The sequence below is a fragment of the Nanorana parkeri genome, unplaced genomic scaffold, assembly GCF_000935625.1.
Source record: "Nanorana parkeri isolate BGI_ZX_2015 unplaced genomic scaffold, ASM93562v1 scaffold245, whole genome shotgun sequence".
Taxonomy (NCBI): Eukaryota; Metazoa; Chordata; class Amphibia; order Anura; family Dicroglossidae; genus Nanorana; species Nanorana parkeri.
Genome location: NW_017306513.1, coordinates 1,318,845 through 1,345,489, shown reverse-complemented (window position 1 = coordinate 1,345,489; position 26,645 = coordinate 1,318,845). Strand labels below are relative to the sequence as shown.

General features: G+C 39.4%; 1 protein-coding gene across 1 annotated transcript in view; it reads left to right on the top strand.

Annotated features, from left to right (window-relative positions):
• The window catches only part of BRIP1 (BRCA1 interacting protein C-terminal helicase 1), a 227,098-nt gene that overhangs the window by 110,383 nt on the left and 90,070 nt on the right, over positions 1-26,645 (top strand). The window contains 1 exon segment of the mRNA XM_018556660.1: positions 783-944. Within this exon segment, the coding sequence (XP_018412162.1) occupies positions 783-944 (162 nt within the window).

The window sequence follows — 26,645 nt, the reverse complement described above, 5'->3', positions numbered from 1 at the left end:
CATAATTTGCAAATAAATTTGTTCCAAATCAGCCGATGTGATTTGTCTGGATTTGTTTTCTCATTTTGTCTCTCATAGTTGAGGTCTACCTATGATGCCAATTACAGGTCTCTCTCATCTTTTTAAGTGGGAGAACTTGCACAATTGGTGGCTGACTAAATACTTTTTTGCCCCACTGTAAATAAAAATTAAAAATGCAAACAAATTTAAAAAAAGTAAAGTTTATAAAATAAAATTAAAAATAGAAAAAAACTTATTTTTTGGTGTGGCATTTTAAATAAACATTTTTTTAAATTATATTATAATCTTCTGAAAAACTGGAACAGACAGCAAAACAAACGTGACCCTTCTCTATGCTTTTCAAAACTAAAAACATTTTTTTGGCTGGAGTTGCACTTAAAAAATTTACCTGTTCCGACTTACATACAAATTCAACTTAAGTACAAACCTACAGTCCCTATCTTGTATGTATCCTGGGGACTGCCTGTACAATGCACCCCCCTATCTATGAAGTTTTAGAATTCATACATATTGATGAGAGTACAGTATCCGACAAGTCAGAAGTCTGCTGTCTTCTATGCTGGTGTCAAGTCAGCAAGTGATGGTGCAGCATGATGTGTGTAAAGATATCAGGTCCTCAGAGATGGTAGTGCAAATTGGTGAGCTATGCTCAGTAAAAGTTCCTATATGTTTTCTACTCATAGAATGTACAAAACATCCACAATGTTTGGTTTAATTGATTTCATTATTTCATAATTTCATACTGTACATTCATTTTACAGGTATGGGTTGGCACTGTTGGTGCAGGTCCAAAAGGCCGAAAACTTTGTGCAACATTTCAGCACACAGAGACTTTTGATTTTCAAGATGAAGTTGGTGCCCTTTTACTGTCAGTGTGCCAGACTGTAAGCCATGGAGTACTTTGCTTTCTACCATCCTATAAGGTAAACACCCTCTGTAGTTGTGATGTATGGTAATTAAAGATAATTCATTACAAGTCTTTGCTTTCTGATATAAATGTATTAACTCCGTGTATGTCATCTTAAAACATTCTAGTACAGTGTTATTACCCAAAAGTTAAATTAAATCATTGAAGTGCACAGAAGAGACTTTTCTGAATAAAGTGGGCATGTTGCTTTTACACGGGGTGTTTGTTTAACATTTTAGGGCCCATTGACACCTTGCCAATCCGTTGCAGTACATTGACCAGATGTGCATAATGTCCCATGTTGAAGTGCGTTGTATTAAGGCAGACTATTTATTTGCATGTGCTGCCAATGCATCACATCCTACCAAAAATTGGACCTGCTAGGCAGTTGTTTTAGTGCACTGCAATGCAGGTGGATGGCACTGGAATAGACTAGTACGGTACTACCAACAATGAAGTGGAACCTGTGTATTAAATAAAGAAATAAACAATTGCATATATTTACATAATTTATATTCGAGTTTTGATATTTCTCATTTGAGACCATGGGCATATGAGGTGCAGCCAAAAACGTTATACAAAGACCTCATATGTCAAGTGGTATAGCCCCCCACCACCTTACCCCCTCCCGGCTGTCAAACATTTGCTTTGAGGAGCCCTAACAGTGGTTTGTGTGCAGGTGCAGCATAAAAACAGTAGTTGCTCATTTCTTCAATAAATACTTTGTAACCGTAATGTTACAATATGTTTTGGTGTAGCATTTGTGCGGACCAAAGGCTTATTGCTTTGCCCTCCAGCAAGTTTGCTTGTTTTTTTAAAGCTGAAATCTGGCTTAAAGGAGAACTATGGGGTCAGTGTTTTTCCCCATAGTTCTCCTTAGGGTAACGGGAGGACACAAACTAGTGTCCTCCCGTTACCCTAAGCTCAGTATACCGCGAGCCACGGCTCATGGTATACTGAGACGCCGCAGCCGGAGCGGATACGCCCAGCTGCGTGAGTGACAGCTGGCTCTGCCTATGTAGAGGCAGAGCCAGCTGTACCCGCCCCTCCCCATCCGTTCCGCCAGTCAGCGCTGGCAGAGCGGGGAATCCAGCCCCTCCCCCTGTCTTCACACAGCAAAAATGTAAAAAATGTGTCAGTCATTTATGAACAGAACCTGAAAACTAGCTCAGTCATGAAGGGGTTAAGCACATGTTGTCAGTACAAGAGGCATGTGCATGCTTACTTGAATTGTGGTGTCCTTTGTGTATTTCTTCCAGGATTTGCCATAATCCAGCATATTCCAGCATGAAACAACTCCTGCACATTGCCTTTGTGCAGTAGCTTTATGTAATAAAAACCAGGATCACTTATTTCTCTCTTTGTACAGGGTGACTGGTCTTGTTCCTGCTCCCTGTAGTTTTCTACAGGCAGCGTGTAGTCTGTGTGTGCGTGTGCGCATGTGTGTGAGATGGGTGGTTTCCCATCCACACCTCTTTACTGGCTGGCTATACACGGTACAGTGACAGTTTTACATCTACTATTATAAGATAATATCTGGGTTAGCAAAGACATGTAGTGCACACAAAGTAGATTCATATGCTTTATGGCTAATAAAGGATATATATGGAAAAAAACTTTGACTCCATCCTCTCCTTGTTGCCTTAGATATTTTTTAGGATTTTACCTCCTCAGAGTTTATTTGTAAATAACTTCTCCATGCTTTGTTTGCACAGCTTTTTTTATTATGGTCAGAAAAATACAATTATAAAAGAGTTTTCTTTTATTTTTCTTTCTAAGTTAGGTCAATATTAAGGATTCCTTACATTTCCATTAGATCCGACAGATGAAACTTTCAGTCCCTTTTTCACAATTTTTGTTTCTATTCCTTTATAGCCTGTTTTTAAAAAGTCTGCTTTTACAGACCTTAGTAATTCAGGTGAAATATACATACACATGTACACATGTGACTTACCCCTTAGTCTGCAGCTCATTCTGAGGTTTCAGTCAGACAAATTCTGCCTCAGTGCAGGTTGCTTCTCTTCTGCTCTTAAGCAGCCCTGTAATGCTTTGGGACTCTTTTGCCATGCATGTATTGTTTGTAAAACAAAAAGCATAAAACTGAACCAAAACCATTATAACTAAAGCTTTATTTACCCATAAAATCAAGATTTTTTTTTTCTAGGGGTGGCTAAACATTTGCTGTTTTATCTACCTCCATGTGGTTAAAATCACAGTAAAGTATAAGTATAATATTCCCATATCATGCAAAGGTCTGGCACACATTGCTGTGCTTATGGCAGTGCTCATAGCTGCAGCATTTAAAATTGGTTCCTGCGGTGAACAATAAAAGACATCCTTTTGTTCGTTCATGTTAGTTTAAATCTCAGGTAACCTGAGAACAATTTCTCAAATTAGCTAGCAGGATTTAACAAAAATTAAAATGTTAGCTTTTAGTTTTAGGCTGAGAAGTACAGAAACTTTTCTAAAATCCTAGGGATGCGAGGTGTTTCCAAATAAAGGACAAATTAATTTATTTTAATGCATTTTTTTTAGCTGTGCTATTTTTGTAAAAAAATAACAAAAGTCAAAACTGGGTAAAAAGTGTTGACTTTGTTTTTTCCTAATTTTTTAAAATATTATATAAGTGAGGCGTTAGGTACACATATGTGATATGAATATATAGCCCTATCTGTCCTCTAATGTCCTATAAACACTATATAATATGTGTGGGTGCACTTAGTAAGAAAGTATATTACTGACGTGGAAGAATCACACAGCTAAAAAGTAAAAAGTGCGTCAGTCATAAATGAACAGAAACTAAAAGCAAGCTCAGCCCTGAAGGGTTTACACAAACAATTTTTAACAAAAATTACCCAGTGTCTTCACGCTAGATCTTAGCTTTGAGACAAATGCACTGGCAACTAATTATTATGGTTGCCATGTTTGCAAGGGAAACTTGTTTGTTTTTTCAGGACTTAGGCAGATATCAGCAACTATGGGTCATGTTCACTGTAATATATTTGCTCAATGTGGTCACGCAAATGTATACAGTATTGCACTTTTTTTTGAAATCATGAGTTACTTAAAATGTACCTCCACTCCACGGATGAGACAATTTCTTTGCTAGATAGACAGCAGGTAACAATGCCCTACAGCTTAATTGACTTATATTGCTGTCCTTCACTCCTCTAGTCTGAGTGCTGCTATGGAGAAGAATACAGAAGGTTGATAATTAGATTGGGCTAGTTACTTATGCGGGTTTGGTGTAAAAATGCATTGAATTATTCTCGATAAATCCTTAAAGGAGAATTATGGGGTTAGTGCTTTTCCCCATAGTCCTCCTAAGGGTAATGGGAGGACACAAACTAGCGTCCTCCTGTCAACCTAAGCTCAGTATACCACGAGCTACAGCTCGCGGTATACTGATACGCTGCAGCCAGGACGGATCCCGACATTACTGTCGAGATCCACCCAGCTGCGGGATTGACAGCTGGCTCTGCCTATCTAGAGGCAGAGGCACTGTGCCCGCCTCCTCCCCCGTCCGTTCCACCAGTCAGCGCTGGAGGATCGGACAGGGAAGGGGGGGCTCTGCAGGGAGCCGTGAGTGACAGTCATGGCTCTCTGCAACGATAGATCGAGAAGTGAGCGAGCAACGCTATGTGTTCGCTCACTTCCCAATCTATTGAGCTGATCTGTGACAGTTTCATTGTCACAGGTCGGCTAGAACTATGAGGTGAGTGATTTTCACTTGTCTCATAGTTCTCCTTTAACTCGGTTAAATGGTGGATTTGTATATCTGCCTGTTGTTAACCACTTGCCGTCCGGCCGTTATAAATAAACTGATGGGCGGCAACCTCCTATCAAGGTGTGGATGTTACTATATATTCTTTTTTTCTGCGCAAGCAGAATCCCACAGTAAATGTAAACAGCTGGTACCGGCTGTTCCATACAAGCGTTTGGGTGGCTCTATAGCCATCCGATCGATTGTATACTAGCAAACAGTGTGCGCCACCCCTCTGCTGTTGCGCTCCTGTCCCATCATCAGCTTCTTTGGGGGTCTCTATGTGACAATAGGGGTCTTAGAGACCCCTGATGTCTCCATAAAGAGGACCTGTCATTGTATTTGTGTTATCACATGGGGAGCTTGTTAGCCCCCTATGTGGTAGCAATAAAACTAACTAAAAAAAAAAGTAGTCACATGTTAAAAAAAGTCCCCTGCTCCCGCATGCACACACATATAAAAGGAAATATGCGTCGGATGCGCCTACGTGTGAAAACAACAATTACAAAACACATTGCATATTACTGGGAACATCACAGTGAGAGCAATAAAGCTAGGGCCGTTAATCACTGATATCACTAAATTAATGAGCGGTAAAAGCTTTTAAAGCGCTGCCTATGGCCAATTTTGGGTATGGTAGCTTCTTTGTGATTTTTAAAGCTTGACATGTTTGGTGTCTATTTATTTTATATTTTACCCAAAAATTGGGTTATAATAGATGTTTCATAACATAGGGAAAACATTTTTTTTTACATTTTCTGTACTTTTTTTCATTATATAGTAAAAAAAAATATAAAGCCCAATCGTGATTAAATACCACCAAAAGAAAGCTCTATCTGTCCTCATAAAATGGTATAAAATTAATTTCAGTACAGCGTTGCATGACGGAATAAACGTCAGTCAAAGTACCGCAGCGCTGAACACTGAAACATGGCCTGGCCAGGAAGGGGGTCTAAACACCTGGTCTTGAAGTGGTTAATATTAAGCCTGTGCTGATGTTTCAGTATGTTTATATAGATATTACATATATATACTCCATTCTAGCACAGTTTAAAGTTATGCAAAGTTTGTAAGCACACACAATTATTTTTTGCGAGGACCCATGCTATCACATTACCTTGTACAGTATGTGCGGACTGGGTGTCGCATATACAGTATGTTTTTAATGCATAGATTGGATTGGATTTGGAACTCTTGCTATGTCTGTCTTTCATTCCCTTTGGTTTGTTATTTGCTTAAGCTGTGTGGTGGGTTGAACTAATTATTCTGAATTTTGTATCTTGGCTTGATAGCAATTTATCTAACTTCCCTTTATCCTGCTGAGCCTGAGTACCAGTTGGTATGTATATTTTCACTCCATGATTGCCAACATATGCAGGCAGTGGTGGATGAATGTGCTTATACCTAAAAAAAAAAGCTGAAAAAAGAAATAATAACTTTGTATGTAGAAATGCAAGTGATATCCAATGTTGTGTAACTCCCAGACATTATCACCAGATGGCACTACAGACCACTTAATACACATAACCAGACATTCTCTCATTTAAAAATTTTTTTTTTCTTATGGTGTGACATTATATTATAGTAGTAATAACTGAATGTAATTCTTAAGAATAGAGCTGTGTGATGGATATTGATTTAACTTAAAAATTGCAGCATAATAAGTAACATAAAAATTAGGGATGCACCGATGGCATTTTTCCGGACCAAATACGAGTACCGATACTTTTGCTCAAGTACTCGCCAAAACCAATTGCCGATACTTTTTTTTAGTGTCCTGTGGCAGTTTTTCTAAAACAATACAGACTAATGATTTTAGGACAGTGGTGGAGCGCCAGGGCCCGTTCGCAGCTGTGGCCACTGCGAACCTGGTAGTTCTGCCACTGACACCAAGCTGTAGAAGGAATAGAAATCCCAGCAATAGATTTTACAGCAATACAGAATAACAGTATCAACTATAGAGGACTACAAATCTCAGCAATACATTATACAGCAATGCAGAATGACAGCACAGATCCCACGTGCTGTCCCTGTGTAACTTCAAATCATCATGTAATCTCCATTACAGAGCATGGGATTAGCGGTTTGCATAAGAAGCCAACATTGTTTTGCTTTCTGTCGAGCACCCAGGATGTGATGAGGACACTGCATTTCTGGCTAGACCAGGGGTTAGCAACCTTAAACACTCAAAGAGCCATTTGGACCAGTTTCCCACAGAAAAGAAAACACGGGGAGCCACAAAACCCTTTTGACATCTAAAATGAAGTTAACACTGCATATATCGTTTTTTACCTTTATGCTATGTATATAGGTATATGCGGGCTTAGTAACGCACTGGACTCTGGGCTTAGTAATGCACTGGACTCTAGGCTAAGTAACGCTCTGGACTTACGTGAGACCCCCGCAGACGCACTGGACTCTGGGCTTAGTAACGCACTGGACTCTGGGCTTAGTAACGCACTGGACTCTGGGCTTAGTAACGCACTGGACTCTAGGCTAAGTAACGCTCTGGACTTACGTGAGACCCCCGCAGAGTCCACCTGAGAGTGACCCTGCAGAGCACACCATAGATCCTGCACAGCCCATCTGAGACTCTCCATGGTGGGCTCTGTAGGGCCTCAGGTGGGCTTGTCGCCGGGATCTCTTTCCCTGTACGTACTCCCAACTCCTATTACCTGCTGGGGCCTGGCCTCCTCCATGCCCTCCCCTGTCACCTCTGCCATGCCGCCCCTGGTACAGCTGATACTCATGTAAGATGCCCCCCAGGCTGCCCAGACCCCTCACATGGGTACCGGCCATACCCCAGTTTGATAGAACTGCGGCCCTGTCTAATCATTTAATCAGAGAAATAGATTATAACAGGCAACATTACAGTGTAATATTCCCCATTATAATCCAAGTTTCTAATTAAATGAAATAACAGCACACAGTGTGCAGTTACACCCGTACACCCCCGCTCCTCATTCGGACTCACCTGCCAAGCCTCACAGCCAGCATCCCAGCCAGATGGTGTGCACTGCAGGGGGTAGGGCATGTGACACACACTTCTCCTCTCCTGCCGCCTGTTACTAGGGATGCGGCCGGGGAGGAGGTGAGTCACAGGACCCTGCACTGTTGCATATTCCACCAGGGGGGGTGCCCAGGAATGGACCTCAATGGGCCCCCCACAGCCTCAGGCCCCGGTGGTAGTTCCGCCCCTGGACAGGGAGCCGCAGCAGAGGGACGAAAGAGCCACATGCGGCTCCGGACCCGCTAGTTGCCGACCCCTGGGCAAAAAAATCCTCGTTCCTGGCTTAAAAAATCTTATAATGTGAACAAATGCTATCCAATAACACCCAAATCTGCATGACTGGGAATTGGCTTCTTACAAGATATTGGTGATCTTTATTCACAGGGTTCAACACTGGCATTGAAGCAAATATTCAGTCGATTGAAAGTATTCTGCTGGGAATTTAATAATTACTTATAAGGTATTACTTGTAGTCTATTCATATAAATAGCAACTTAGTTCAAAATCCAGTGATCCCTTTCTGTGCTATTTCATTTAAGGCTTGTGTACACAGGGCTTGTTCATGTCAGAACTGCTTTTTGCCTCATACAGGTTAATGGGTTTGAAAAAGCAACTTGCTGCAGCTTGGAGGGAGGTCAAATTTAGACAAGAAGGAGGTCCTAATAGGGGTCAGAAGTACCTTTTGAAGGCGCTCGGAAGTATTTCACGCTTCTCAAATGCAAAATGAATGCTTGTAAAAGCAAGCTGATTTTATCCATCTACACAAACCCTTAAGGTCAAAGGTATTTTGTTATTCTACAACATGCTTACTGGCTATAATGAATTCTCAATGCTCCTAGGCATGGTTAAATGGGAAAAGACAATGTTTATCTCTAGCCACACTGCTGAGGAGATCCACTCTCTCTTTTTGTCTTAAAGACCTTTTTCACTAGGGCAGAAAGTGATGGTAATTTCAAAATGTTAAGGTTGTCATTAAAACGGGAGATGAGCAGAAGTCTTTCAGTGGTGGCTTCTGTTTTGGTAACAACTGAGGGGAGGGGTTTTACCATTACATTAGAGAGGGTTTCTGTCGCTTCCTGTTGTGTCTCAAACAGGAATTGAAGTGGCACAGAGAGCAAGCAAAATAAAATAAAAAGACAGGGGTTCCTACTCTATTCACAACTTAAAAAATAAATACCGTTTGGGTAGAGACACACATTAATGTAACTTTATCTGTGCAGCAGTGGAGTTGTGCCCTCCAGTGGTCATCAAAGTCTTTCCACTGCATAACTCACTGGAAATATGTTGAAAATATCTACTCACCTAGACTAGACTATCCAGGTCATTCATTGCAGCATTGGCGTGAATGTAGAGAACATTGCTCTTTGATCAGCATCTGGTGGGAATGTAAATTCTTAACACATTTCTGAAATAATACTTTCCTATTTATTTCATCTGCAGCAGAAACACAAGCCTAGCCAGATTGTGCACGTGTACTGCTTAATATGGGTATTGATCGGTGGCCAAAAGAGATACGCCGATTTTAGTGTTTCCTGGGCACTCTTAAAGAACATGTATATGTTTGAAATGAAAAATCTCAACTGAGATTAATATTGGAACATCTGGTTGTTAGACCTCAGATGCACAATCCCTTCATAACCAACCATTTGTTTGATACATAGTGATAAACACCAGTGGGCAGCATGATAAAAGTTACCTGAAAACTGTTTTGTTTGTAGTTATGTGAATAAGTCATTTTATAGGCAAAAAATATACAATACATGCAAAGTGCCCCGTAATTTATCCCTTTAACCCCTTAAGGACCCTTTTGCTGCCAAAGCCTTTTTGTCGTTTTTTGCACACATGTTATAATCCACATTTTAGGCCTGAAAATTACTACAAACCCCCAAACATTATATATTTTCTGAAAGTCAAGACCCTGTAAAATAAAATGGCAACAGTTGCAAATGTTTATGTTGCACAATGTTAGCGCAACTCTTTATCAAACCCAAACATTTTGTGAAAAATGCACTTAAGTTAAATTTAGTGCCCCAAAACACAATATATTACCCATTTTTTTGTAAAATATAAAAGATGACGACGAGGTTACGACGAGTAAATAGATACCCAACATGCCGAGGTTAAAAACTGTGTGCATCTGTGAAATGGCGACAAAATTCAGTACCCCGAAAGGTCCGTAGATGACGCTTTAAGAGCCTTTATAGATCATCAGTTTAGAGATATGCATAAATATTGGCCCTAGAATTATTGCTCTCACTCTGGCGTGTGCGGCGATACCCAAAATGTGTAGCACGGTCATACGCGCGGGGGATTGTAACATTTAAAACTAATATTTGTACATTTATTTCATTCAATATTATTTTTTAAAACTTTTTTTTTTAAACTTTAATTGTTATCACATAGGAGGGCTTACAAGCCTCCCATGTGATCTACCATCTAGATCAAGATCTACCATCACACATTAAAGGCATACTTTGCTTGGTCCAATGAAAGATACGTTCACCTCAGAAAATACTTTGTGGGTGGAATCATGACCTTTTTACAATCAACAATTGTCCTGAATACTGTTAAGTGTGAGATCTCACTTACTCGCAAGGTTTTTTTCCTTGCTGACATCACCTCTGCAAGGCATTTGTCTGAAATGGTGCCCTCGTCCTGTGCTAACCCCTTTCTGGTCTTACACAAGGCAAGCTGGTGTTAAGACATAAAACCTCCTTCCTTCCCAAGGTGGCCTGCGCTTTTCCCCTAAACTAGGACATTGTGCTCCTGTCCCTCTGTTCAGCCTCAGTAAATTAGGTGATTTTCCTTCATCATTTGGATGTAGTCTGAGCTGTACATGTCTACCTAGCAGCCCCTGCCTTATTTAGAAAGACTGATTCCCACTTTGTCATCCTTGATGGTCCCTGCATAGGGAAACAAGCTCCTCATTCCACCATTTCTCATGAATTATGAGACAATTCATAATTTGTGCATGTGATCTTAAGGATCATGGGCTTTTCGGCATCAGACAATTGTTTCCCAGATTTGCAAGGCTGCCACCTGGTATTCTGTTCACACGTTCTCTAAGTGTTACCAGGCTCTCTAATATGTTTAAGTTTTACCAGGCTTTCCAAGCCTCTTCTGATGCTACCTTTGGGTGTAAGGTAGTCCCCAGTTTGTTTATAGTTTTGTTAGCTGTGTTGCCCAATGCTCAGTTGGACTGCTTTTGGACATCATAAATGTCACTGAATTCTGTGTCCCTCACAGGATTTGTGCACTCACCATAAAATACCCTTGCTTCAAGAGGGGAAACAGATTCCACCCTTTATGTTTATGGTTTTGCTCTCAGCAACTCTTTGTTACAAGATTGAGGCATGCTGGAAGTGGTAGGGTTATACCAGTCTGGTCACTGTTTTTGTTTGCCAGTGTGTAAATGCTCCTGCAGGTGGCAGTATAAACAAAATATGACTGAATTCTATGCCCCTCAATAATCTTAAAGTAAATTTTACAGAAACTACAAAAATCCTGTTTTTCTGGTGCCCAATAAATGTATATTTCTCTTAATTTATTGGAAAGAGCTTTAAGATTTTAATTTCTGCAGGCCTGTGTCTAAATTGTAATCCATTGTGAGCTGTATTTTTACATGTAACATAGTAAAGACCTAGTGCAGACTTTAATAATATTTTAGGGGCTGGGGTATGATAAAGATATTCATCAAATTTTTGCACCTGTTATTATTCCAGTGAACATTGAACATGTATTCCATTTTATTAGCAAATAATTTCACAAATTTGTCTTGGCATTCTACCAGCATGCTTTGCCGTATCCCTTTCAGTAATTAGCTATAGCTGTGGAAATAGTCTATGCCAGTGCCATATTTAATGACGCATGGGTTTCAGATGTTGTCCTTGGTTGGATGATGGATGACGATACTGTGGCTCTTTACACAGATTTGCTTTGAGGTCTAGGTTAAAAAATGTTTAACTGAAAGCCTGTCATGTATTCTAGAGGAATTTTAATATTCTATGCATTCTTGCTGAGGTAAGTAAGGGAAAAAGTGGATTACTGGCATATTTAGCATTATTTTATTCAATATTTAGCTAAGACCCGGTTCTTCAATATGAATTTGACACTTCTCTGTTTGTTTTACTTTACTTTTTCGTCAGTTATATTCACACAGCTAGCTGTCAACAGTGGACATAGTGTACACTGTCAAGTTTAGCTGTATTTTAGGTGAATGGATTTGAAGTGAATACACAGTAGCTATTAAAAAGTACCTGCAGTGCTGAAAAAAATAATATGCTGCAGAGAAGAGGGGTAGGGAGGTAGACATTGCACTGATTTCTATTTCTAAATAGATCACAAACCTTACATGACCTGCCCTTGCATTGTTGCCTTGGTAACATTGGTAACATGCAAGTTGCCTTGGTAACATGCAAGCCCACAGTGCTATAGCAGATTTTACATGGGATAATTTGAACATGCAGTGTGTGTGTGTGTGTGTGTGTGTGTGTATATATATATATGTATGTATGTATGTATATATATATATGTATACTGTACATATATATACATATCCGATATGAAAATAATCGTTAGCTGCCGCCCTAATATCTATCTATCTATCTATCTATCTATCGCTTTATAGACCGATAGTTACATTAAAACTGTCTCCTTGCCACAAGGTTCCTTCTTTGCTCATTGTTAAGGGTCCAATGTGTGTTAGCTGTGTAATAATTACTGTAATTGTGCTTTCTGTAGTGTGCTGCTTAACATGTAAATCCCTCAGCTGGGCTCCAAACAACCACTTAGGTTCATTCTCTTCTGGCTTTGCATATCATGTTTCCTTGTCGTTCACAAGACATTGCAGGCCTTTCCTGTCGAGTGGAGATCACATTTAAAGATTCTTTTAACAACTGGTTAACAGCACTTGGTCTTTTGCCAAAGTACACTTTTAAGTTGCTGACTCTCTTCATTCAACATAACTTTGAATTCTTTGTGGCACGTTTCCTGCCTTTTATTATTGAAGCTAAGATACTTCTTATTCATTAAATATTCTTATATTCCAGGTAAAAATTATTTCAGTTTTTGTACAGAGGTATATATTAGACACACACTTACAACATATGTGTGCGCAGTTAAAGAGTATGCATGTGAATAGAAATATCCTATGCATTAGCAGAAACATACTTATGGAGCTTTCAGTGATATAATTTGTCAAACACTGGATATTGCAGGAATTGCTGTTGTACTTCATAAGTAATGCCCCTCAGCGACTTAGTGTCTATCATTATATTGCACTCTGTTGTCTAGGAACATAGAGTTTGACCACCAGGTCCTTGCTCAGCTGCACAGGAAGTGGTGATGTTTTGAATAACAGGAAGAGCAATTGTAGTGTAATACCCACCTGTTCCATGATTCAGAGCCAGGTCTCCTATCTGACGTTTAGCTGGCAGCCTTTTTGGGTTTCACCTGAAGCGCCAGTGCCACAGCCTATGAGGAAACAGCTCTTCTAACTGGTGCTGACTTCAACTGGAGGTAACAACCCACTAATTGGCATTTGGCCTTTGTCCCCATCACGGGCCTCTAACCTCCTCTGTGGAAAGTGCCATCCTACATCCCCACCAAGGTTCACTCACAGTAGAACAGTATGCTATCCAGGTTCGAACTCTCGTGGCAGAACTCAACTGCTTTATGGTGGGGTATGTCTAATGGATGCAAACTGGGTGCAAAATCCTCACTACACTTGATGGTTGGGTAACGCTGGCCTAACAAATAGACATTCCAAGCAGTTCCAAGGCCTATGTATCTACTGTAGACAAAAAGGACACTTTATTTAACAGTGGCCTGGAAACTCCAACATCTAGTATGCCTAGAGCGGGGCATATGTTTATGTATGTGTTGTGCATGCCTGGACGGGGGCATGCTGGACCACTCTTCTTACCCCCTCTTCCAAACATCCTAATCCTGTGCAGCGGCCACTTAACAAAGTCACTGTCTCCTTGGAAGCCTTCTTACATTCAGGAGAACCTAGCAACTTATTTTGTGCATCCCTTGTCAAAAGGCTTGTCTGGACTAATGAGCCTCTTGCTCACATCCTTCGGGTTTCCACAGTAAATAGTCTTATCCTTTTCTATAGTCCCATTCGCTCTCAAGTTGCACCCATTAGGATGTCTGTTGGTGTGCTCAATCACTAGGTCATCTCCTTCCTTATTTTGTCACAAGCCACATCAGTGCTCATCCTGGGCCTTCACTGGCTCCAAATACACTCTCCAATATTGGATTGGTCCTCCTCCGGCTACTACTATGTCTCTTCTTACACTTCTATTTTCTAGGTTCAAAAGCTGCACCTGAACCATAATTCATTATTGCCACCGCTCACATCCTGGCTCTGACTTTTATCTAGGAATCTAATATTTCCCAAAGATTCAAATGCCCCCGTAACTAAGAGTCTAATTCCTGCATTGGGACCACAACTCCAAGCTCTCTGGGCAGAATCCTCTTGCAGCTTTCCTACCTGTACTGGTGGCCAAATCTTGGGAAGGATATAGAGGACTATGTAAGAACAAATTCTCTCCTACCCATGCAGCTGTAGGTCCCATACTTCGGGAGCCTTGGTGCCACCTCTCTATAGACTTTGACTCCTTCCCTTCTGATGGCTGTAGGATTTTTTGGGTACTGGTAGACTGCATTTAGAGATGACTTATCTCTTCCCTCGCTGCCCTCTGCAGCGGCCCTTGTGCCTTTCCTGATCACAGGCTTCATAGCATGCCAACCCACATTGTCAGAGAGGTTGTTTTATGTACACCAAAGTATCTAAATATTGTAAACAATCAATTAAAGCTCTTTAAAACAAGCACTTATTCACCTCTGTAGCTATAGCTATTGTAGAGAAGGTTATCTTCTATTATCATCCCTATTACTTTCTATTGCTCCAAAATCTTAGCAGCCTGCCAGCCTCCTAAGGGCTGATGCACATGGGCTGGAAATGCGCTGGTATTTACCTTGTACATGCCCAGCCGCCCATGTTTATAAGCCTTATGCTGTTACACTCCAACTGAAAACCAACTTTAGAGTCTTTGTTGTGATTTTTGAGGATCTTTGAGAATTAATAACTTTATAGTACAATCAGTAAATCTGGCTGTACATGGCCCAAATTTATTGACAAAAAATGTTTTCTGTATCTGCTGTTCAGACCTGAATAGTTGTTAGGATCTATTTGTCCTATTCTTTTATACAAAACTGTTTCAGTTTGAGTTTGTGTGATGTTTTTAAAGCATCCTGTTTAAATGGTCAGCATCAGTTTCAATAGCATTCAAACAACAATGAAATCAGAACCTTGGCTTGCGCATTTTAACTCCATTTCGAATTTTGATCGCTATCTGTTGTCTTAGAGTTTGCTGTAGAATTTTCAGTTTGGAAATCATTGATTCCAGTAATTGCAAGCCTTCACCAGCAGTCATGCTTCCCAAAATCATAATTCCCCTACCATGCTTCACAGTTCGGATAACATTTTGTTTTACAGTGTGTGTATTCCTCAATGGTAGCATGTGCTAAAGTTTCTTTGTCTCACCTGTCCACAGAACATCGGGTTAATACTGCTGTAGAACATCCAGGTAGTGCCTAACAAACTTGAGTCAGAATTTTTTTGTACCATGTACCCTTGTTAAGAAAATTGTTAGGGAAAAACAGCTGTGCGGAATTTCTTCAGTTTATGTATGGACTATAAATTCATGGAAGCTTTCTAAAACTTTAATTGATATACCTGAGTTTCTAATTGGATACGTTAAAATACAGTTATTATTTTATTCTTGAAAATAAAGAAAATCACATTAGTTACAATTGTCTGTGTCCCCTAGGTAGAACTGCATAACACTTTTCCTTAGTTTAGCATCCAGATGACCCCTGTGTGTAGTATTCTTGGGTGTATTATGTTTTCTTGTAAGTACAATCCTACTGATAAATACCTTGTCCCAGTGTGTTTTTATGCATTTTGCATAAATTAGTAATATCACCTGAGGATTCAGACAGGTTTCTCACATTACTGAGATAAAACGTGATCCTCTCTACACTGATAGAAAATATCCTTAGAAATAGTTATGTATTACAGTGTGTATATATATATATATATATATATATGGGACAAAGCTAGGGATGTGTATACTGCTCAGCGATCACTGTCTGTTGGGGAGAGACAGAGATAGGACAAAGCTAGGGATGTGTATACCGCTCAGCGATCACTGTCTGTTGGGGAGAGACCGAGATGGGACAAAGCTAGGGATGTGTATACTGCTCAGTGAGCAATGTCTTTTGGGGAGAGAGAGAGATGGGACAAAGCTAGGGATGTGTATACTGCTCAGCTGTTGGAGAGAGACAGAGATGGGACACAGCTAGGGATGTGTATACTGCTCAGCAATCACTGTCTGTTGGGGAGAGATGGGAGAAAGCTAGGGATGTGTATACTGCTCAGTTAGCAATGTCTGTTGGGGAGAGACAGACATGGGACAAAGCTAGGCATGTGTATACTGCTCAGCGAGCAATGTCTTTTGGGGAGAGACAGAGATTGGAGAAAGCGAGGGATGTGTATACTGCTCAGCGAGCAATGTCTGTTGGGGAGAGACAGACATGGACAAAGCTAGGGATGTGTATTCTGCTCAGCGAGCAATGTCTGTTAGGGAGAGACAGAGATGGGACAATCTAGGGATGTGTATACTGCTCAGCGATCACTGTCTGTTGGGGAGAGATGGGACAAAGCTAGGGATGTGTATTCTGCTCAGCAAGCAGTGTCTATTGGGAAGAGACAGACATGGGACAAAGGTTAGGGATGTGTATACTGCTGTTCGCCTATCTCCTACTCTATCCACCTTTACCGATCTTTGAAAACTCCTCTCTTCAGGGAGCCCTATTCCACCTCGATATAACAGTACTTTCAGTTCTTTGACTAAATCATCCCAAACATTTATTACCTTTTGTATCACTTGCCCTACCTACTAGATTGTAAGCTCTCACGAGCAGGACCCTCCTACCTACCTGAAATTGTATTGTTAATTGTATTCCCTCAATTTTGTAAAGCGATGCGCAAACTATTGGGGCTACATAAATCCTGTGAAATAATAATAATATACTAATACTTCAGGCCACTACTCTGCGCTTCATAGTGATGTTTTAATAATTGAATTTGGGATAATATTTGTGAGCGGTAGACATGGGTTTTCTAACCAATCTTGTTTTAGTAATTATATAACCCATAACTCAGAACTGTAACCTTACTTTTGACAACACATAAAGTGATTAAAGTTACCAGCAGTTAGCAAATGTTTAATTCAGTTAGTCCTTACCAAAATCTATTGTCATTATTTAGGTTCTCCTAATCCTTCTATTTGAATATAGATTATTGTATTACTATTTTATATCTCATTTCAGCTTCAGGTGTAGGATTTTCAGGGTAAATAAGAACTGGAATGCTGTTTTTGACTCCTCCATGGTGTGACATTTATGGATACATCCCTACTGAACATACCATGTCAGTGAAACCTAGTATCGTAGCCCTGCCCAACTATTCAAATATATTGCTGTTTCGGTGTGTTGCTTTTAAATCATAGCTGGATAGAGATGACAATCATACTTGTTGGCAGGGAGGTATTGCATTATATTTTATTATATATTTCAAAGAAAGTGTGGCCAGAAACAGATCCATTTCTTAAATCATCGTAATAGTTTGACATAGACGAGCAACCTTCTGTCATAGTGACTGTGTTGTTATTGGGATATGGGTGGGGCCATAGATAGTAACAAAAAGCTGAGAGATGATCTAATCATTGTAACAGTATATTATTACTACATATACTGTATATGTATACAGTCATGGCTAAAAATATTGGCACCCCTGCATTTCTGTCTGATATTGCACCACTTCGTGCAGAGAATTGTTACAATTACAAATGTTAGGCACTCTCATGTTTATTTCATTTGTTTGTATTGGTATGACACAAAAATTGGTGGGAAAAAAAGCCAAATCTGACACATTCTACGCAAAACTCCAAAAATGGACTGGACAAAATTATTGGTACCTTCTCCAAATTACAAGAAATAATTGCATTTCAAGTTTGTGATGCTCCTGTAATTTGTAATTAAACTCACCTGTATCAATTAACAGGTGCTGACAATATAGAAATAACACCGGCAACCAGTTAAAATTGTAAAAAATTAACACAACCTTTCTGTTTCACTCTGTGTGCCACACGGAGCATGGAGAAGAGCAAGAGCAGGAAAGAATTGTCTGAGGATTTGAGTACAAAAATTGTGGAAAGGCATGGACAATCTCAAGGTTAAAAGTCCATCTCCAGAGATCTTAATGTTCCTGTGTAGTCTGTGCACAAAATTGTAAAGAAGTTTACAGGCCGTGGCACTAGCTGATCTCCCTGGATGTGGACGAAAGAGAACATTTGATCAAAGATTGCAACGAAGGATTGCTCGAATGGGGGATAAAGACCCTTGATCAACTTCCAGACAAATTCAAGCTGACCTTCAGTCCCCGGGGACAACTGTGTCAGCTCGAACTATACGTCGCCATTTCAATGAAAAGGAACACTATGGTAGGAGACCCAGAAGGACCCCACTGCTGACACAGAAACATAAAAAAGACAGATTGGAGTTTGCCAAAACTTACCTGAGGAAGTCAAAATCCTTTTCGGAGAACATGCTGTGGATAGACGAAACAAAATTACATTCTGGACATGTGCTCATCTATTTTGACCACTAGGGGGATACAAGCCTTAGTTAGCAATGGCATGATAAATATTAATTTAATTATTCAATGTCTTTTTTTCATAGTATAAATGTTATAATATAAAAAAAAGACATTGAATAATGAAATTAAAATGTATCATGCCATTGCTAACTAAGGCTTGTATCCCCCTAGTGGGGAAAATAGATTATGACATGTCCAGACTCCAGAACAGTGTATTATTGTATAATGTGGAACAGCTGTATCCAATTGTGCATACCTGGCATTATAATATAAAGTTCTTATAATATAAAGCCAGGTATGCAGAATTGGATATAGCTGTGCCACACTACAGAGTGTTCATGTTCTTCATAATATTAATAAACTGACCTAAAATCATGATTTTGTATTGCTTTAGAAAAAATGTGACCTGTCCCTTTAAGAAAAAGTATCGGTAATTGGTATCGGCGAGTACTTGAAAAAAAGTATCGGCAATCGTACTCGGCCTTAAAAAAGTGGTATCGGCGCATCCCTAATATATATATATATTCATGTCATATTATGTTGTGTGCTTTGAGCTGCATGTTAAAAATAGTAGCAGATGTGTTTTACCTAATACAGAGGAGTGCCACAAAGAACAACGGTATCAGCCTGCATAAATAGTCAGAAATGTATCTGCAGCTTGCATTGCTAACTCTGGGTTGTACAAAATACCCTGCCTTTGGAGATTTAATATCTAAAAACTGGTTTGAGATATTTTAAAAAATGTGTTTTTGTTTATCAGCTAGATAAAACCATCACAAAATGTATTAAACATACTCATTTAGCACAAGATTTATTTCTATAGCACTTCTTGGTTGGGACAGGTGGTCACCTAGGAGTTTGTTAGAAACATCCTTTAAGCTTTCCCACAATGCCAGACAGAGAGCACTGTAGCAGAGAAGGCCCAATAGCGAGTGTGTTCATACTACTATATACAGCAGCTATAGTCAGTGTTGCTTAGCAGTATGCGAAAGACTAGGGTTGATGAAGGTTAAAAATCCTTATTAGCATTCAACCTGCTCATTGGTCCTAGTGGCATCTCAGCAAAGTTTACTAAGGAAATAAAAACTATGTAAAGATCTATTTAGGTTGATACTGTAAGATATTCAATGAAAACTAATGGATTTCTAAAATACCGGTTTCCTTAAAAATAACTGTCTAATTGACCACAATTGTAGTGTGCCCTTGTCGATTAACCTTGTCTGTAATTTGTGTGCCATTTATGTTACAAGGTTCAGCCCTTTCACACTGCAGAGCTTAGTCTGACAAGGGGTCAAAACTGGCCTCTTACTAGGCAAAAGGCTATTCCGAAGCCAGTGCACTATATAGAGCACATGGTGTATTTATTACAGCAATGCCATCATTCACCATGCCAAGGTATAAAATAAATATAATTGTACACCTTGATTTCAGTGGATCACATAGAATATGTGAACAGAATCATAATTAGTAGTATGTTCAGATACAAACCCATTTTAAAGAGAATAAATGTCAAAAAGTAGAAAAGATTACACAGAAATCTAAGATGCTTTTAAACAAGATTAAGATAAGGACCATTAGGGTTCATGTCGCCGACCTGTCTGCATTAAGATATATCTTGCTTGGCGCCTGCAGCACAGATGATTCATTCAATATGTGTCATATCAAAGTCGAACTGGCTGCTATGGAGGGAAATGCTAATGCTTATTTGTTTAAGTGATGCTCCCTCCTGCTGTCTCACTGACCTTTGTTTGCTGATTCGTTGTACTGTTACCATTTTTCAGCATCAGTTACATGGATGTCTTGAAATAAGCAATTATTTTGTCGACATTTTGCTGTAGCATTTTATGTAGCACACGGCATACTGTTCTGAAACCCGCAGCGTATTGCTAGTGTGTTTATGCTCTGCCTGACCAATAATTATCCAATGTAATATAGCTTTTTATATATAATATATTGTTTTTATATTCTATTTAAAAATAACAACATGGATTTGATTTTTTATTAGGAGTTTTAACTCCTCTAAAAAAAAAAATGGCTCATGACTGCTCTTTTTCTGGCCATGCAATTCTCAATGATTTTCACAGTTTTGATTAAGAACTTAAAGGATAACTATGTCTTTAAAGAATAAGCTTTAGCCCTTGAACTTCTTAGATATCATTTAAGACTATTCACATTTTTGCAGCCCCTTCTGAAACTGCATGTGCCAGTAAGCCTTTAAGTATAGTGGATGTCTACAATGCAACCAGACTGGTGCACATGCAACTTACAGCAGAACTGCAGGGAATGTTTCTCATGGTAAACACTGCTGAGCCAGGGGCAGGCTCCAGTAGGTTGATAGGTGATTCCCGTGCATCCCTGTCTGTAATGATATGTAGAATCTCTATGACAAGGACTAGGGCTTGCTAGTTAAAGATACTGTTTCCCTTTAAACTTTCACCTTAAAACCTATGTTAAAGATACAAATAATCTCATGTGTAGGTTACTTTGATGTTCTGTCCAGAGCCAACTCTCCAAAATTCTCTCTGCAAAAAACGCCCATAGGCGACGATTAAAATGCTTTTACTGCTCATCAGTTTAGTCGTATTAGTGATTAATGGCTCTAAAATGATTGCTCTCACTCCGACGTTTGCGCTGATATGTAACATGTGCGGCACTATAGGCGCAATCATCGTTTTCGCACGTAGTCGGACCCGACGCATATCTGCGTGTGTATGTGGGGGGGCGGTGACCTAAAAATGTTTTTGGTTTTTTTTATTTTTTTATGCTTTATTTTTTTATGATTCTTTAATTTTTGTATTACTTTTTTTTTTTTACACACAACTTTATTGCTATTACATGGGGGGCTAAGAAGCCCCCTATGGGATAGCCAATTTACATGACAGGTCCTCTTTATGGAAACATCAGGGGTCTCCAAGACCCCTAATGTCACCTGGGGACCCCCAGAGAAGCTGATGAAGCAGAGATCTGCTTCATCAGCTTCTCTAGCTGCAGGAAGTGATGTAATATACATCACTTCCTGCATTCGGGAACTGAGAGAAGTTCAAAGGGAGTTCGTATACTGAACTCCCTTTGATCTCCTATCACAGAGCCGTGCCGGTCCCGGCCGCATCGGGCACAGCGGATATCGGGACCGGCAACGGCAGTGACAGCTGCTAATACAAGCTATGGAGCTATGGACTTCTCTAGAGTCTCTCCCATTCTTTGGAACTCCTTACCTCAACCTGTCCGTCTATCTCCTACTCTGACTGCCTTTAGGCAATCACTAAAGACTCATCTCTTCAGGAAAGCCTATCCCGCCTCAAACTAACCGCTGAACTATTTATCTCCACACAGCTGCCTCCTCATGTATCACTTGCCCCTCCCTCTTATATTGTAAGCTCTCATGGGCAGGGTCCTCCTTAACATTTTGTCTTGAATTGTATTGTAATGTCTTCCCTATTTTGTAAAGCACTGCACAAACTGTTGGCGCTATATAAATCCTTAATAATAATAATTATTATTATTTTCTATTTCCCTGTTGCAGATTTTCTCTCACTTCCTGTCTTTTTAAGGGCTACCCCCAAAACACATAGTGAGGCGAAATCTCGCTCTAATAAAACCACAAATGGTAGCAAAACTGAAAGGGGTTCTAACCTTTCCGTATTCTATCCAAAAACTATCCCAAAAAGTTTCTTCTTTATCCATTGAAGAGTAAAGGAATGTTTGGACTATCAGGTTATACTGCAGCCTACAATAGAAATTGACACTGGTCACAAATAAAAGCTGTTGGCCAGCACAGGATAAACCTACCCACTGCCATCATGTCTCAGTGCCCTGAGAAGTGTTGATGTGTTTTTTATCATCTCTCTATTTTCTGAGTATTTGGAAGATTTTCTGCTATCAAGAGCTGTTGGTAGATTCATGTCCAATTTATAAAAAACCTGGAACTATCTCCAGCCAGCCAACATGCACTGGTAAATGTGTGTGGTAGATTCAGGATTCTACCACATGATTCAAGTTTCTCCAGTTAGTTATTAAGTGTGGGTCTTTCTAGTTTTGTACCAGTGTTCTCTCTGCCACAGTCCTGTTCATTACCTTTGGACTCTGTGGGATCTAAATCAAGTTTTCTCGGCACTTATAAGATCATTTTAAGAACATTTTAGAGACATTTCTTTCTCTACTCTCCACAAGGCGGTGTTTCTTGTGGCCATCACCTCAATGGGGTAACTGTCTGAACTGGCGGCCTTATTCTGCACGTTACCCCTTTTTGTTTTGCAAGGTGAAAAGGTGGTGTTGGGCCCAGGACTTTCTTCTTGCCTAATGTAGGTTTTTTAACCAAACGTTTGCTCCTATTGTCTGGATGTGGGTTGGGCTGTGAGAATCTATCTCTCAGCCTCTACTTCCTTGGCAGGACTGATTTCCTTTTGTAGCTCTGTAGTGGATTTTTTAAAAAGAGAACAAAAAAAAACTTTTTTGGTTATAGTTCATTTTGGTCACAGGAGGACATCTACTAATGTCCTCCTGTGGCTGTCTCTAACTATGGGATGAGTGCATTTCACTCTCCCCATAAGTCTCCTTTAAAGAAAGTCATAACACAAAGAATACTAGAACACAGGGGTAAGCTATTTTTTATACATTGAGATTGCCATCATTGGATAAATGTGAATTTACCCTTCAATGAAAATATTGATTTTTGTGTTAGCCTTCTAACAATATTATCTGGCGCTTTAATGGATCCTTTAAAGTGTATTTCCACTTACTCTTTGTAGCACCTATTAATTCGTGACCATTAAAGGCATTGTGGGGAAGATGTTTCCGTGCCATACCTGAGAATGGACCAGACTTGTGTTTTTAGCACTCTTTTCTTTGTGCTTAGAGGTAGATTATTCCTCAACAGCTATTTGTTTCTCCAGAAGCTTTGTTTGGCCTTGCTGATTCCAGCTCTGATTTCTTCAGGTTTTCATTAACCTCTTGCCGTCCGCCCGTTAAGAAAAAACGGACGGACGGCTGACTCCTATCTGCGGGTTGTAAACCCCACCATTTTGTTCTGTGTTCCCCTTCACACAGCATATCTAAAAGTAATTTTTAAATCTTTACCTTTTTAGATGCTTCTTAATTAAGGCCTTTGTGCAGATTCCATGTTACTCCAGAGCAGTTTGAGGCTAGGTTCACACTATGGCGATCCGTGACAGTGCAGCAATCGCGCACAAAACCGCACGGATGAGTGCGCTGGCGGTGCCATCATTTAATGGCACCCCACTCGCACCGGGCGGAGCACATTTTTATACCAGAGATTAGCAATACATTTTATACAGGTAGACTGTGACCGCAGTGCGTGTTTTTTTGTTTTTTTGCTTTGTCTGATCAACACTCTTAAAGCTTTTCTTTCCATTTGGTTACTTGAAAAATGCAATTGTCCAGGAAGCACACTGTGAAACCTCATTTTAGAGTATTAAGAAAAAGGCATGGCATCCTTTAACAGTTTTATAAAGCTCTGTTTCTGCAGTTTATACTTAATACTTTTTTAACAGCTGTTCAAAGCTGCAGGTCATTGACATTTTCTTATACACACTGAACATAAATACATTTTTTTTTTTTCTTTTTTTAAATGTTCGGATATTTTCTTTTATAAGGCAGTGCCTGTTGGCCCTAAATTATAAACAGTATTTATTAACTTAACATTTTATACTAAACTGTAAACTACATATGTATTTGTTAGTCTTTGAGAGGTGTTGGCTGTTTGTATTTGCCAGGAACTGTTCTTGCCTATGACAATAGCTTAAATATAATATTACTGTGTATGCCGTAATGTAAAAAATTTTTTCATCTTGCACTACAAAGCATTCTTGAGCAGAAAACAAATGGAGTGTTTCATACATTAAACTTATGAATACTACCAATTATGTTTATTCTGTGCATATTCCAATTCAGCTAGTTTCTCTTATAATATTATTTGTATTTCATATTGAAGCACTGCCAGTTATGTGTAGTTGTGAATATATAAAATACAGAAACCAGTTAAGTGGCTTTGAAACTTTTTTCTTCAAAATGTCTTTTTATTCTTGTGTTGTTATGGATTATTTTTTTTTATTTCAAAGAAAGACATACTGTTGACGTGACTTGAGGTGTGTCATCTTCAGCTATAAAAATAGAGAAGATTCTGTTCTTCTACCAAAAAATGCCAAATTGTATTTGGTTGAATGCAAAACCAGATGAATGTGGTATCTAACTTCTAAGAAAGTTTCTGTAAAGGAGATTGGACTATAAATATCAAAATCTCTGAAAGAGAAATCTGTTTGTTGTCATTAGCAACCATATTATTTCTTTAAGAAAAGAAAAAGTCAGGCCAAGTAATGATGGGATCTCTAAGCTATCCAAGAGTCTAGAAGACTCGTATAATTGGAATAGAAGCAACAAAACAGATACTTTTCAAAGGTTTACTACATTTCACAGTATTCTGCTTTGCCATGAGTGCTTGTGCTCCACTGTTCTTGTTGTCTAACACAGTCCTTTCAGGCGCTTTGACTAATGGGGCTAACGGTGCATACACTGTTTCATAATCATTTGTGCTTTACTTTTATATCTTGATTCTTGGTTTTTATTTCTTCACTTGAAAACACTGTAATATTTATAAAACATTTAAAGTGATACTAAACTCAGGAGTTTAATCTTAAAAATGCATTCAAGTACCTTAACTATTAACAAAAATGTATCTTATTTGTGTATCACTCGGCTGTAGATCCTCAAATCATCTCTGAATTGGTGCTGACACTGTTCTTCCTTCTGGAGGGTGGCTACTTTTGTTCCCCATGGTCCCTGTGTGTGTTGTAAAGTAGTCACCACTCCAAGCTCACTCCTGTGATGGTCTACAATCTCACATTTAGTTTACTAATTTGTATTGAGATTGTAGTGAATCAGGGGAGAGAGCTTGGAATGATGGTTACTTTACAATACGCACAGGGACCATGGGGAACAAAAATAGCCACCCACCAGAAGGAAGGACAGTGTCAGCATGAATTTCAAGATGATTTGAGGATCCGCAGCTGAATGATGCACAAATAAGATACATTTTTCTTAATATTTCAGGTACTTGAATGCATTGCAGTGGGGCTACCCCCCACACTGCAAGCGTGAAATGCTCATTTTCGTCTAGGTATGAAAATAAAAAAAGTTATACTCGCCTAAACCTTCGAGATGGCTAGCTGCTACTCCAGTCCCTCTTTCCTCCTCCTCTACAGCGATGGAATGTTCCTTAGCATCCTTTAGCAACTTTTTTATTTTTGTCCCTAGATGAAAACAAGCACTTAAACCTTTGCAATGCAGGGGTAGCCCCACTGTAGGTGTTATGAGTAATTATGCTCTGAGTTCTTTAACCCTTTCCCAACCGATGACGGGATTATCCCATCAGGATCGTTCAGTTAGTTAACAACCAGTGTCGGTATAATCCTGTAATTCGGTACAATGAGCACTGGTCAGTGAAGGGACCAGCGCTCATTGAGTTACTGCTGCTGATGGGTCCCTCGTAGTCTGTTGCAGACCCATCAACAGCAGATTAGGTAGTCACAGTCCTGTGATCCCAGAGAGAGCTGATCGCTGTGATCTCTTATTAAAGATAGGAGACAAATATACCACATTTTAAAATTGTTCCACACTAAAATTGTATTTCACTCCTTGTATTTTGTGACCTATAACTCCCAAAATAAACTCAAATCGGGACAAATAAAATAATTGTTTTATGAATTACTTTCTGTTAGCCACACTAATTATGTAGACATTATTGCCAAAACTGTGAAAAATTAGTTTTTTATAATTTTCTTTTGCATTTTTTTTTTTATTTAATATGTGTAGGTGCAATGAATGAGGAAGATGGAAATTTTGGCTAAACAAACACATTGCAAAAATGGCAAAATTGCATTGGTCCCCAGAAGCGAACGTTTTTGGGAAGCTGTGTCACTAAGGGGTTAAAGGCTAAAACAGTGTAGCTTTAGTATATACATGCTATGTTTTTATTGTTTATCGTGCACAATTTTCTTACTTTTCGATAAGGAACTAAGAATTGCCCCATAAAAAACACAGCCAAAAAATAATAAAAATTTTGATCACAATCAGTAACCACAGTTCAAAAATGGAATGTATCCTAACTATGATGGCACACAAACCTCATCACTACCTTTTCCTATTACCAGTACCATGGCTGCTTGCGGTTTTCGGTGAACTTGAAACCTTGCATCCACCA